Source organism: Leptinotarsa decemlineata, unplaced genomic scaffold, assembly GCF_025532065.1.
Source record: "Leptinotarsa decemlineata unplaced genomic scaffold, Ldec_3_MD MMD2_tig00078422_RagTag_RagTag, whole genome shotgun sequence".
Classification (NCBI taxonomy): Eukaryota; Metazoa; Arthropoda; class Insecta; order Coleoptera; family Chrysomelidae; genus Leptinotarsa; species Leptinotarsa decemlineata.
The window spans coordinates 521,703-537,305 of record NW_027412747.1 but is presented as its reverse complement, the minus strand read 5'-3'; the positions used below and the strand labels follow the sequence as shown (position 1 = coordinate 537,305).

At 33.3% G+C, this 15,603-nt stretch overlaps 2 protein-coding genes across 6 annotated transcripts in view; one reads left to right on the top strand and one right to left on the bottom strand.

The window, feature by feature from the left end:
• Cpsf73 (Cleavage and polyadenylation specificity factor 73) overlaps nucleotides 1-14,176 on the top strand; it is a 174,168-nt gene extending 159,992 nt beyond the window's left edge. For all 3 annotated transcript variants that reach the window (XM_074186075.1, XM_074186073.1, XM_074186074.1), the window contains exons 12-15: nucleotides 10-197; nucleotides 9,951-10,079; nucleotides 13,767-13,889; nucleotides 13,944-14,176. In XM_074186075.1, the coding sequence (XP_074042176.1) occupies nucleotides 10-197; nucleotides 9,951-10,079; nucleotides 13,767-13,889; nucleotides 13,944-14,042 (539 nt within the window). In that variant the 3' untranslated portion in view covers nucleotides 14,043-14,176. The remainder of the gene's footprint in view (nucleotides 1-9; nucleotides 198-9,950; nucleotides 10,080-13,766; nucleotides 13,890-13,943) is intronic.
• Nucleotides 14,177-14,282: 106 nt separating this feature from the next.
• The window catches only part of LOC111504795 (3-ketoacyl-CoA thiolase, mitochondrial), a 230,351-nt gene continuing 229,030 nt past the window's right edge, over nucleotides 14,283-15,603 (bottom strand). For all 3 annotated transcript variants that reach the window (XM_074186079.1, XM_074186076.1, XM_074186078.1), the window contains one exon: nucleotides 14,283-14,452. In XM_074186079.1, the coding sequence (XP_074042180.1) occupies nucleotides 14,369-14,452 (84 nt within the window). In that variant the 3' untranslated portion in view covers nucleotides 14,283-14,368. The remainder of the gene's footprint in view (nucleotides 14,453-15,603) is intronic.

The window sequence follows — 15,603 nt, the reverse complement described above, 5'->3', positions numbered from 1 at the left end:
TTCTTTCAGAATATACAGACCTCAGTATGAGTCAAATAATGCAGAGACAAAGCCTTCATTTCTCTGGTAATACTGGTGTTCTCAGATATATGATATCACAAGTAGCAGGTTTACTTGATTCAATTGATGGAGATAAAAAGATGAGAGCCTTCAATGCAGTGGATATTACGATTGATCAAAAAATAGTAACTTTAGAGGTATGTCTTAAATTTTAGATTAAATTTACTAATTAACTTATAACAGGAAGTGGTCGACAATGTTTCTTGATAAATATTGAAGATTCGGACTTCCATTATCTTAATGGTGAAAAAACTGTTACTCAATACAATACAATAGTATTTAATGTTATAACTATGAATGAAAATATTCTTAAAGTGGCCTTAGTAGAGTCTTCAAAGTTGTTATTATAATTATTATTAATATTCAATATATGTTAGGTGGTATAGCAGCTTAAACATTTCAAATGGGGAAACAAAAACAGAAATATTTTGAAACAATCGAAAATGAATATCAGTTTTTATAGTCACAAAATTATCCAAAATATTGTTGAAACATCTTTTATGTGCATAAACTACATGCTCAGGCAGGTTGTTCCAGTGGATGAAAACGAGGTTGCACAGAAAAATGGTAGCAAGATTTTTTTAGGCATCTAAAACTATTTTAAATGAATGTTTTTTTTAGTGTTTCACCGTCACTTCACACTAAAAAATCCAAAATTTATAGTGATGTTATTTAAAAAAAAATAAAGTGATATGGTAGGTTTCAGATTTATGGAGCTTGCTGAAGGTTTGCAAGTCGAACTCCAACAGTAATAATAATGATAAATAGTAAAATAATAAATAGATTATCTAGTACGAAGGACCGAAAGTACGAAGTACTTGTAGGTTTGTTGAGTAATTACATGTCTATTACTTAAATCCTGATCCTAAAAGAATCCAGTTCTTGATACATGAAGTAAGGAGATTTAACAGTTGACAATGTAAGCATCAGACAGTGAGTAATGCTAGGGCTGCAGCATATATCTTTCATTGAATATAATGTATATAATGTTCTTAATAATGTGTACCTAAATAACAAATATGTATGATCTATATATAGGTAGGTTATATTTATTTCCTGAATACCTGGATATGAACGTTTTTAGTTTTATATATGCCAACACTCAAGATTTTACTCCGAGAATGATTTGTTCGGGATTAATATTCATTTGATTGGCTTATATAGGGTCCGGTCGTGTTTCAATTGTTCGATGTATAGTAATACTGAGAGTCACAAGTAGCCATGTAATGACTTGAGTTTTAAATTTGTGAAATATTTGTATGTGGTTCGTTTCATATGGAAGAAGGTCATAAACTTTCACTGCAGTATAACAATGATTTCTAGAACCCATTGACTTTTTAATGGATTTCGTTTTTGTTATTTTAATTTTGTTTCTTGTGTCATAGCGATATTCTCCATATTGAATATCGTTTTTATTTTTAAACTGGTGAATCAGTAGAGTTTGACAGTGAATTGGCCTAATGTCTAACATGTCATATTCCTCGTATTGTTAGTCACTTGAGTAATTTTTTGGTTTTTTAAATATAATTTTGAATAGCCTCTTCTGTAAAACTTCAAGGTTTTCAAGTACCATAACTAAGCTGCGATTAGATGAGTGAGTAATGAAGTATTTTCAGTTGAGGCAAGGTTAAAAATTGTTCAAGGAGTTTGAACTTCGGTAGTAGCATCCTCAGTTTCTTAATCAAGTATTTAATTTGCAGATCCCATTTTAATGACAAGGTACTTTATGCTAGCTACTTTCTCGAGCGTGATTATGTCATTTCGGTTTCTGTTTATGGTTAGTGAGTCGAATAATGGTAACTGATTTTGATAAGTTGTGAAGGGAAGGTATTTGGTTTAATGTCATACACCGTGAAGATGTTCGCATCAAACCAATTTTGTATCAGTTGAAAGTCATTTTTGGAGGTTTCCTTCAATTATTCACAAGAGTTGGCGCTATAGATAACTATATTATCATCTGCAAAACTTATTATTTTTCCGTTTTTTTATATATATTGAGTAGATTGTTTAGATACAGGGTAAATAGAATTGACCCTAGTACAGTGCCAGAGAACATGAATTTCATTGTGCCAGACAACAGGCGTTTCATGCCCACCGTGCGGCGTATATCTGTTAAACTACTACTTTCAGTCAAGCAAGCAATATCTTAAGTTCCGAGAGAAACCATCTCCCTCATTCTAAGAGCCTCCACGTATTATGAATAATACACCGACTGCTCTTAGTAGTTTCTGAAAAGACATTCATGAGTACCTGAACCTAGACACTACAGCCCTGGCATATTTCGAAGCTATCTGTAGAGAGCTTTGGCAGCCTGTGCAAAATGACCTACATAACTTGATAACTCCGAATTATCTTTGGAGAGTCCTTGTCGATTGTAAAAACTTTGCTAGTGCTAGCACAGATGTGCTACCATTTAGTCAGAGTTTACAACTGCTGGAGGGAGAGTTGTTCATGGACATCTTCAATGCACGAATACTCTCTACAGTTGACCAAATATTTGAACGGACATATGAGCAGAGAGGGTCAAAGAGAGCAGAACCAACTCATTAGTAGATGTGTAAAATAGTATCATCCTGTAAAAGTTGTTCAAAAACCACTATTTCTGACACTTAGCAGGGTCCTTTTAACATCAGCGAAACGTATTAAAACCATTTATTACCTATCTAAAATTCTCTATCTACGCCTATTTTGAATACATGATTTTTTTATAGTTATTGAGGAATGTATATTTTATATTTTACCTTAATTAATAGAGATTTTCATTCCATGATGGGATTCGAACTAGGTTTGTTAATGCTCGCAACAGCTGCAAACTAAGAATAAATGAAAGTAAAAAACTCCACAATCAGAGAATTAGGGGTAAACTGCTTGCCAATCCCGACGGGTCTAGATGCTTCTGCTAAAGCTGTTAATCAAAACTGCACAAAATCCACAATTCTACCATTAACATAAGCGAATGGTTAAATTGCAACAACGGCTATAGAAAAAGCAAATCTACTAGTTGAACAATTTGCGTCCACAGTCGATTTTCTAGAATCCATTATGCCGGAAATTACTTTTCAACAACGTCTAGTCAAGCGAATTTTGAAACAGCTTAACACTCCTGATGGAGTGCCCGTAATCGTACTAACTAGACTCTTCAAACTATCTTACAAGAAAGGGTTTTTTCTTCTTGTTGGAAGATTGCTCGCGTTCAGCCTTTTTCCAAAAATGGGCAAGAAAAATCTTCCAAATAACTATAGACTAGTCGCTTTGCTATCAGTGATATAAAAAATCATGAAGGAAGTTGTAAACCAACATATCCTTAAATATTTGGAAGGCTTCAACATCTTGAGTGATCATCAATATGGCTTTCAGAAATAAAGATCAACAGGCGACCTTCCATCCTATGTCACCCATATTTGGAATTATGCAATCAAGAAACATGGAGAGTCAAAAGCTGTTGTGCTTGATATTTCTAAGGCCTTTGACCGTGTGCCAGCCAAACTTCGATGATATGGCTTGTCGGATCATTTTTTGTATGGCTCTCCAGCTTCCTGAAAGAACGTTCCCTGCAAGTGGCTGTCGATGGACATCTCTCGAATACTTTTACCATCAACGCTATTGTTTCCCAGGGATCCGTATTGTCTCCAGCCCTCGTTTTGTTGTATATCAACAAGAATCCAATGTATTGCTTTGCTGACGACAGCAGACTTGTTTTGCCATTCTATTTAGATTCCAGGACATCGACTGCGGATGCACATCTTCACCGGCAGCAGGAGGTTGCATATCTTAATGAGGATCTAGAGGTGATTTCGATTTAGGGTAAAAGTAACCAGGTTCATTTCAATGCCACGAAAACCCAAGCATCAGTTTTCTCCAAAAAGATAAATGACTCCGAACTTGATATAATAATGTCAGGACAGTCAGTTCCGCTTTCTGCTTCGATAAGTTTGTTAGGGGTCAAAATGGGCTCATATATGTCTTGGCATAATCATGTCCCTAGAATTGCAAAGGTTGCTTCTTGAAAGCTTTTCTGAACCAGGAAACTGTAGGTACATACTTCAGCAACTTTTGATGCTTTATAAAGCTCAGGTCAGACCTTTTTTGGAGTATTGTTCATGTATAGAGCTCCACCTCCATGTCCTGAAGATGCACGAACATCAGTTGCAACCTTGATAGTCTGGGAGGTGTTGAAGTGACTTGGCACATTCTATTCCACCAGGAGTTTGAATGACAGAGCAGAAGTTGGATCATTTCTCTTCAAGGTTCTAGTGGCCAATGAATTTGGAGTTGTCACCGGTTTCGCCATATGTCATATTATTAGAACCATTCAGTTTTCAGCCTTAGGTTGACGACATAAGCTAATGAACGTAATGTGATGTTGCTCGACCACCAAAGTAAGTTAAAATTTGTAGGGGAGTTTTCAGCTAATCGGAAAAGAGATAAAATGGATGAAATATCGAAATTTTCTATTTGATTGCTGCAGACTCTAGTAAGACCACTCACACTTTTTACGAAAACCATGATCAAAGTAATGGAGAGAGAGAGAGAGAGAGAGAGAGAGAGAGAGAGAGAAAAAGAAATATACTTTATTGCCCAAAAAATCAAGTTCTTATTGACAAAGCATATTAGGAAAAAAAATTGTTAAAGAGTGCTTCTTTAAATATACTAAATATTTACAAAAGTATGTCAAAAGTATGTCAAATATAGATAAAATGAGTGGGTATATAAAGAAAACACATAAAAATCAACTAAAGAAGCAAATAAAATATAAATAATACATCCTGAGAATAAAATCATATCTAGAATAAAGTCATAGCAGAGTTTCACTGTAAAATTCCTCGAGATTATAGAATGCTTTTTTGAGTAGAGCTTCTTTCATTATTTTTCTCAATTTGTAATAATTTTTCTCCCTTCTAATTTCGGAGGGTACGTAATTATATATTTTTTGCTTTCAAAAATCAGAGTCCCTTGTCAAAGTAGATTTCGGAATAGGGGGAGATGTATTTTATTTTCCGATATTTGCCTTGTAACATATATTTCATTTGACTGCTTGGTTTTGGGGTATCAACTGTACTAAGGTTGCTGTGTATTCGACATACAGGCTCTAGAATAAAAATGCAGGTGAGGGTTAAAATGCCCTTGCAGATAAATAAATAAGTGCGTCGGAATATTCCTGATCTTAAGCAAAACCTTCGACTTGATAGGTCGTTCTATATTTTCAGAGAAATTAAAAAGGTATGGCATGAGAGGAACATCTCTCCAGTGGTTTTTTATTTTGAGTAACAGGAAACATTATGTGGAAGAAAATAATTCAAAATTGAATACTCTAGACAGTTCATTTGGAGCACCTCAAGGATCTATTTTAGGGCCTCATTATTCAATGATTTTTCATGTCAAGAAGAAAAACTAATCGCAGATGATACAAGTCTCCGCATTTTTGTTAAAAAAAGCATCAAAGCAAATGAAAAATTAGATAATGCTAGCTGATAGCTGACAGAGAACAATTTAGTCCTAAATAAAGAAAAAACGAATTTTATTGAATTCAATACTCTCAAAAGTAAAGATGACTGTGATTCAACACTACTAGTGAGTAATAATACCATTTAACAGGTTATTTCAACAAGATTCTTAGGTTTGCATCTATCTGAGAACTGTACTTGGTCACACTACATAAACAATTTATGTAAAAAAGCACCTTTGATCTGTTATTGTAAGGCTGAATACTTTCCGCTACAGAGGATGTGACATGCATTTACCAATTTATGTGTTGACCAAAACAGTTGTCCTGAGTTATTATCAAGCACACTTTAAGTCATCAATTATTGCATGATATTGCTCATCAGAAGCCAACCCGGGTTTTTAAGTTACAGAAAACGAGCTATCAGAATAATAATTTTCAAAAGCAAAAGAACTAGTTGTAAAGAGGCCTTCAGAGAACTAGGCATAACAGTAGCTAGCTTGTATATATTTAATGTTCTAATTTATATAAGATCATAAGTAGATACCATAAATTCTCTGAATTTCAGTCACACTTACGACACAAGGCATGGCAATAGATTGGAAATTTCGCAGCACCGACTAAAACTGTATGAAAACTGTCCCAAATATATTGGCTTTGAACTGTACAATAAATCACCAGGTCGATACAAAATCCTCAATAAAAAAACATACAAATATAATCTGAAAATGTTACTGATCGAAAAATGTCACTTACTATTCAATGGGTGAATACCTACCTGTTTTTCAAGTCCATACAAAATTCTCAATAAAAAAACACAAATATAATCTGAAAATTATACTAATTGAAAAATGTTACTATTCAGTGAGTGAATACTTTCCTATTTTTTCAATCTTTTTAATTAAACTTTCATTCCTTCAACATTGTTGATTATACAAACTGATTCACGGTGGGTGGCACATTAGGCGTTTCTGGTGAACCAGACACCTGATCGCTTTGAAAATTTAATGAATAGCAAATTCGAACATTCTCTACCTATAGTAAAACCAATAATGATTGAGAGTAAAGCGCGTTGTCATATCTAAATTTTACGTTACCAGTTTATAGCAGAATCAAAATATAGTAAGCAGTAGAGTTGTAGGTTGTGGCAAATTATAGATAATACACAATACTAGTACGATTAAAAGGTATTATTTATGACAAAAATCAGTAATGAGCTTATAATGAGTAATACTTATACATTTCCTGATTACTGATCAGTTGAAATTCATTATTTTCTGTATAGTGTTAGATATTTATTACAACTAGTGGCAACGCTGTATACAACGATATTTCTGTCTTTGTCCTTTTCCGTAACTTCCATCTCATCGATGCAGTCCTCACTAATGTACTTGCAGCCATGAGCGTATCATTGGTTTGTGAATTATACAGCGTGAATTGTACGTTTTACAGTTAACTTAGTCAGCAATCGACGTGTTGTGATAACAATTGGTGAAAATAATAGTGCTAATAAGTGTTTAAGCGTTACATAATTATATTTCTACACCGTTCTCAAACTACTCAAAAAATGGGAGACATGGTCGGACCTTCCACGTCGAAAAAGGTAAAACGGTCGGAGTCTCGGTCAGTAAGAGAAAAACAAATTGCACTGCCAGTATTTCACTGTCTTGAAAGAGATCATCAGCCACCAAAAGATGACTTGTGCATATGTGCTGTAATTCTACGTGTGTACCTCCGAATAACCAACCAGGCATTTCTACATCATTAAGTTCCGCAATTACAAAAGATAAATTAGTTGATATGTGTTTTGATTGTACCGGTGTACCAAAATAATCGATTTACAAAATACTAAGAGAAGCAGAAATTCATGGGGACATACAAACGCCAAAAACTAGTAGCGGACGAAAAAAAATCACAGTTGACGAAGAAGCCAAAACCAGTATACGCAGAACTATTCACAGTTTCTTTTTCAGAAATGAGCTGCCCACACTAAAAACAGTTCTGGAGGCACTTAGCGATCATGAATTGGTCCCAAAAATGGGTAAAGAAACTTTTAGGAAACTTGTACACGAAATGAAATTTACGTACGGAAAAGTTGACAGGAAAAGCATTCTCATTGAACGTCAAGAAATAATAGCATGGAGAAAAAATATCTAAGAAAAATTGACGAATTTCGGAAGCTCAAAAAAAATTGTACTTCATGGACGAGACATGAGTTAACCAAGGACATACGGTCAAAAAGGTATCGCAGGATGGTAATATAACAAGTGCACGACAAGCCTTTATTGAAGGTTTGTCAGTTGGGTTAAAACAGCCATCTGGAAAAGGTAGTCGTCTGATAGTTACGCATATAGGAAGCGACAGTGGATTTTTACCAAATGGTGAATTAATATTTAAATCTAAGAAAACAGGCGACTATCATGAAGAGATGAATGCGGAGGTGTTTGAAAAATGGTTTGAAGGCATCATTCAACTTGTGGAACCTGGGTCTGTCATCGTCATGGACAATGCCCCATACCATAGTCGACATTTAGAACCATTACCGAAACAATCATGGAAAAAAGCAGCAATTCAAGAATGGTTAATTAATAAGAACATCCAATGTAGCAAAGATAGTTTAAAGGCAGAACTACTTCAGCTAACAAAATTACACACAGACAAATATAAAAAATTCGCAGTGGATGAAATGGCGTTAAGCCGTGGAATTACAGTTTTAAGGTTACCACCATACCACTGCGAATTAAACCCAATAGAATTCATCTGGGCGCAAGTAAAAGAATATGTGGCACGAGAAAACAGAACATTTAAATTAGTGGACGTGCAACATCACCTACAAGAAGCTATTCGAACTGTTTCTGCAGAAGACTGGAAGAAATGCATGCAGCATGTTTTAAAAGAAGAGGAAAAAATGTGGGACGTAGACAACCGTATTGAACACAATATTGAACCAATCATAATTCACTTTGATGATAGCGGTAGCAACAGTGACGAATCTGAGGTTGAAGATTAGACGAAAATTTGTACATTTACATTTATATTATATTCTATTATCAAAAAATTGTTATTTGTATTTTCTAAGTTACTCGAAAGCTTGAGAATAGTTTATATATATATATATATATATATATATATATATATATATATATATATATATATATATATATATATATATATATATATATATATATATATATATAAATCAAAAGGAGGAAATTCGTGGACATGACACTCAAGAAATATGGAGGCAAACCGCGGACACGTGTTTCTGGCTATTGGCTTCATCAGCGCGGTGTAGCCAATTGCAAAGGTGGACAACAACTGGTTACCAAAAATGGAAAAAAAACATCACATATACACGGTGTCACCAACAGGAGCCAACCGCACATTTGTGGTTTCAATTAGAAGACCCAGCATTCCCAGGCATCATCTAACATCACCACGTAAGCAGCTATAGCTACCTGCGTGACTTCCGGGTCCAGGATATAGATACAGAGATATAGATATTATTGAGTGTGTATAATATAAATCAAAAGGAGGAAATTCGTGGACATGACACTCAAGAAATATGGAGGCAAACCGCGGACACGTGTTTCTGGCTATTGGCCACGCAGGTAGCTATAGCTGCCTACGTGGTGATGCTAGATGATGCCTGGGAATGCTGGGTCTTCTAATTGAAACCACAAATGTGCGGTTGGCTCCTGTTGGTGACACCGTGTATATGTGATGTTTTTTTTTCCATTTTTGGTAACCAGTTGTTGTCCACCTTTGCAATTGTTATCAAAGAAAAACATTTTTCATTTTATAACTTCGAGGGCCCGTAACTTGGTTACGAAGACTTTTAGGAAAAAAAGTTATATGAAGTACTGGTGATATTTTGACCCCATCTATACATTCCCGAGAGGAAAAGAGGAAGTCCAGGGACACCCTGTATATATATATATATATATATATATATATATATATATATATATATATATATATATATATTGTGTTTTTATTAATATTGTTAATTTATTTGGTACCTACTATAATTACCACGATTATTACTCCCTCTCAAAAATTAATAAGCACGCCCCCGATTTGCTGTCAACTGGGCTTACTTCTACTCTCAATCATTATTGGTTTTAGTATAACTAAATTATTTTCGATAATGCGTTGTTGCCACTTTCATTGGAAAGTAGTAGCAACCTGGATTTTTCAAATAGAATACCCTGTATACAATATTATTTTTGGAATCTACAACAATTATCCGGCAACTTTTCTTGATATTTCCCTATACCTATTGTTACCGCTTATTTTCATTATTTTTTTCGGAAATCATGACCTCTAAAAATGCTGTAAAAACTTAAATATTTTATTGACAAATAATAACTTATACATTTAAATAAAAGGCAAGATTTACTTACAATAAACTGATAGTTTTGTAACAATCATTTCCTTTTTACAGTGGGTTGCCAATCCTGTAAATGACATGTATGCAGATGCTATTATTGCAGCTATTTTACAAGCAGATTTGCTAGATACACCTGTTAAAAATATGACAACATCTGTGAAAGTGGACAGAATGCACTTTAAGGTAAGATATTTTGCGTATAAATATACGTATTGTCTCACCGTGTTAGGAATCACACTTTAAAAGGTAAGACCTCGTTAGTCCTTAGCTGGGACAAGTTTCTCAACTTCTGAGGGTTGTCGTTCGTATGGGGGCGACAGCTGACTAACGGAAAATCATATTTTAAACAGATTTTTTTTTAAACAGTCAGAGTTGTTTTTTAGACGAATAAATATTAGTACCTAATCCATAGATCATTTATGTTCATCTGAATTTCCATGGTGAAGATGAGAATATCACCTTTATGAATACTCTCAAGGCTTTTTTGCCATATTTCATAAATTAGACTTTTCTCATGCAAGCAGTGCATGAAAGTAGTCAAAACACTGAGAGAATATACATTAGGTTGTAAACAAACTGGCAACCATTTGTTAGGTTTTATTTAATGTTCACACATTGCAGACAAATGTATTTAAGACTTGAGTGCCTCAAAGTTCTGTCCTCTGAACTGTCAGAATTTTATCTGATTGTCACATAACCATATTTGCTGACCACAGCGCAATGAAGTAGAGTTATCAGACAAAATAAATACAGTAGTAGATAAATTCAGTGCTTGGTCTCAACACAAAAAACTTTATTTTATTATTAGGAAATAATTCAGCAGTAATTCTGACAAAATAAATGGTATTCAATTATCCAGCGGAAATATAACCCGGATTACTCAATTCTGCATATTATGCAATGAAACAATTGAAAAACACTTTAGATAATTTTGGATTGTTGAATATTTACTTTTTATAGTTCATTCTCAAATCAGCTTCAATATCTTGGGGACGTGTGAGGAAGTTTCCAAGAGTTTTTATTGCTGAAAAATGGTTAATGAGATTATTGTTTGAAGGGATTGACAATGTTTCATGATGACTTCCATTGTCTAATATTATATAAAATAATTTGAAATCCCTGAAATAACCAATAAAAAAGACAAATTAAAATAATAGCTGAAAATCAAAATAATATTAAACAAAAAAAACCCTAAAATGAAATTACAGTGAAATAAAATATAAGTAAAAATAGAACAATTGAACAAAAAATTGAGAGATTCCAAGCGAAGTTACTTCACGACATTTCGATTATTAGTATCCACAATCGTCTTCGGATGATGACTGGACTAATTCATCAGAGAGATAACTATTTTTGGGTCATTCGAATACTTTCACTTATCTCGTCTTTCCGCTTCACCGATTCAGCGATTCAGCGGGAGATGACCGTTTGGCGGGAGTTGGCCATTTTTCGCTTGATTATGGGTTTCCATATGTTGTGTATCTCTATGCTAGTTTGGCTAAATACATTGTTGGACAACAGGTATGCAGCTTCTTTGAATTTCCTCCTAAACCAGTGTTCCTCCCTGTGTATGATCTCAGCTTGGGACCACCTAAGAGAGGGCCTCTTAACTGTACCTTCTATTTTTATTTTGAAATGTGTCACTTTTGCCCATAAAAATATTAATATATTTGTTGAAAATTCAGATATTCATGATAGAGATTCCTGCATGGGAACCTATTAAGAATCGCCTTCCATAAAATTGCTCATTCTGAATGCTCCCCACTATTTAATCCAATAAACTGTTTTAATAACTTGCTGTCATATAACGAGAAAGTCTTTTACATTTAAATTTTGGAAGCATTTGGCAGTAGAGCTTCTTCTCGAATTGTGGAGCGTATATATTCTTTATATAAATTTCTATGTTTTGAAAGTTTAGTTGACGTGTATTATACAGTGTCATCCCCAAAGTATGCACCATATGGGAAACTTATTTTCGACAAAAAGTTATTCTTGATGAAAGTTTGTGCATCCTCCAAAACTAAACATGCACCAACAAAATACAGTACAACATTCTTAATACGTACTTTACTTTACTCTTGTCACAACACCAAATATTTGAAGGCTCCTTATGGCCTTCAAATATTTATTTATTTTGAAAAATCTTGGGAAATGTTATTTATAAACGTTAAGCATTGAAAAATACATCTAGATTTAAAGTTATGGCCACGGTCATGTTAACCACGGTCAATTTTTTTGAAGAGTGAATTAATTTTCAAAGTTTTTGGTGCAAAGTTATTTTTTGTTAACTCCGAAAATTACCTAAAATTATACAGTATTGTAACAAGAACTCAATATTCAATAATATCAAATCACAAAACATCAAAACAAAATAGCTATTTCGGAACAAACTCATTGATTTCCTGGAGATTTTCTTGTCCAAAATAAGTGTTTTAAGTTGAATCTCCAGAAAATCAATGAGTTTGTTCTGAAATACCTATTTTATTTTGATGTTTTGAGATTTGATATTATTGAATATTAAGTTTTTGTTACAAATACTGTATAATTTTGAGTGATTTTCGGTGTTAACAAAAAATAAAAATAACTTTGCATCAAAAACTTCCACTTTCTGTTTCGATAAGTTTGTTGGGGGTTAAAATGGACAGCAATATGTCTTGGCACAATCATGTCCGAACCAGAAAACTGAAAATCATTGTTACAAAAGTTATTCAGGGTGGATTGTTTTTAACTTAAATAATTTGTAGCTCCCGAACCATAAGCTTCAGACCATATGTTTTATACTTTGTATGCTCATCATGGAGCATCTGATAATGCGAAACAATATAGGGTGATCCATTTAAAAAAAAAATAGTGACATGCTCTGGGGGTGCGATAGGGGAAGTAACATCGAATGTGAATATGTCAAAATGTGTCCCCCGGTATATATTGTTGACGTGTTTTTTTTCCTGAAAATCATTATACCAAAAGTTATTCAGGGGTGGCTCGTTTTAAATGGAAAAATTATTTCTTCAGAATTCGTTGAATACCAGACGGTGGAACAGCTATTTCTCTAGATAAATATATCATGAATTTATTTGGATTTACCTCAAAGTAGGCTAAAACGTCAATTTCTGAATCTTCAGATATTACTAAACGTGTTTTAGTTCGTCTCTTCTCGAAAACTTTTTCATTGTTCCTGAATCGATGATGAAGCTCATACGATGATGCTCACATACTAATTCCGAAAGAAAAAAGGTAAAAGTTGAATGAAACAAGCAGATATGTTGAATTCATAGAAGACAGTTATCATGCAGAACACCAGAAAAGAGATACACCAATAAGTCACAAAAAATTGAAGATGAGGAGGTAGATGTGAGCGATTTCCAGTCAGAAAGACATATTTAAGAAAACAAAAAAATTGAGAAGTTGAAAGTGATGAAGAAAACACTAAGATAACAGTGAGAAGGCAAAAAAATTGCAAATGAAACTCAAGTTACAAAAACACCGCGAATATCAAACGCTGGTGTTAATAAAAACAATTTCAAGTGGATAACAGCTGTCAACGAAGAATTCCGAACAACGTTACAAATTTGTACATAACATGTAACGTTTCAATCATGACTTCAGTATATGATAGATTATCATAAAATTCTTTAATATGGAAATCCACGTTATCTTTTAATAAAATTTGAAAATGTTTCGGAACACTAACAATTTACCTTCTGGAAGTTTGTTTGAAGGTGGTTGACAATGTTTCATGGAACTAATGAAATGTTACCTACAGAAAATCGACGTTACTTGTTTTTGTCATTTTCTTGTTACATCTGTGAAATATATAAACACCATGAGTAATTTAACATATAGCTATTTTAAAAATCAAATATGTTTCAGGAATGTTTAATTGAAATGCTTCAGGATATGTTCGGTGAAGATTCAGTTCCAAAAATATTCAAAGGTGAAAAGTTATATGTTACTGTAAATGATAAACGAGCTGATATCGACCTTTCAAATTTGGTAAGTCTTTGATGTATTTCTTTAAAATGATCCTAAAACTTGACTTATTTGCAGGAAGTTAAATGTTCCAGCGACGAAACTTTTCAACAGATAGTTCAAACAGCTGTTACAAAATTGTATCATTCCCTAGCCCCCCCTCAGATTGAAGTATAACTAACTTACTGTTTACATACATGAGGAATCAGTCATTAGGGAAAATATGTTCATAGAGCAAAACTTTATTTACCAAAATATCATTGTAATTGATGCTTGTGATTACATTGCTTTCAATAAAACTAGTAAAAGAATTTTGTCAGATTCATTGTACTTAAAAATGAAGTAAATTATAATATTGTTGTTTTATACATTTTATACATTATATAAATCAAAATACCATTGAATACACTCAATAGATTAATGCAAAAAATTTAATGTGGACACCATCATAGTTTATTTACACATTATGAATGGAATTGTAGGTTGATGTAATGAATTTGGGTCTAAATTACTTCCACCATAACAGCGATTCCTTGTCCACCTCCGATGCATGCTGATCCAATACCAAGCTTAGCTTTTCTTCTCCTGAAATTTATGAAATAAGAATCATCTGTTCATTTTGTAGTTTTATTTTATCAATTCAAATATACGGTATACTTTTTTGTTAGTTGTACAATCAAAATTTGACTGTGTATTTTTAATAAACATAGAATGGCTTCAAGTCAAAGAACATACAGAGAAGTTCAAAAAATATTAAATTAGTTCGAGAATACAGTATCATTATTCCAAAAAAAAATATAACAATATGTTGTTAAGAAAAGTTGTTCAGAATTAAAAGTTATACTCTAATTGAAAGTCATGACCTATTAAAATTTTCATAATTTTTTTTGAAAAATTACTTGCACCTGATATAATTTCTTCAGTATTCAGCACGTTAGTATAATTCAGTTGGACTCATAATAATAATGATAATTATATTCTTTATGAACATACAATCAATATATTATAGGGCATAGCAAAGTTAGGTGATTTAAATACAAGTATAGACACATAACACGCATTTTTTAGGTAACCGTCAACTTCATCTTTGACAAGAAGTTGCAGCATTCAAAAATTTCGCAAATATGCTCCGACTTGTGGTTATGAAATGATATGAGAAGCAGAAGATATTTTCAATGAACAACAAAAAAACAAGTACACTATTCAGTGACCAGTAGAATTTTAAACAATCGGGATCATCAGCAAACAAAACCTGTATGGAAAGAAGAAAATCGCCTACAAGTACTTCAGGCAGTTATCGAACAGGGATAAAAAAACTTTGGTAAAGTGTATTCTTGAGAAAGATGGATACCAAGCATATAAGCCTAAAACTAATATTTTGTCTCCTTCAATGGTGTGTGTATGTATTTCATTTAAAAATTTAAATTCTGAAAGGGTTTCGTGTGTCCCAAAAGTACTGGCTTCTGACCAGATAATACAAAACTACCAATCTGTTTGTTCTTGGTTTCTATAAATGAAGATAAGCTTGATCTGAAAAAGTGTTTGTTATAAGTACAGGAAAAGTAAAAACACTTTTATATGCAATTAATTGGCGCTCTAGGGCGACTTCATTGATTCCAGTGGCGCATTTGCTTTTTCAGCTGCAGGAAAACCCGGAAAATCCCGCAACACCACATCATCTGAAGATCTTGCTCTGCCGATGTCCTCTCTCTCCTAAAACAAAATGTAGGGTGTCTCC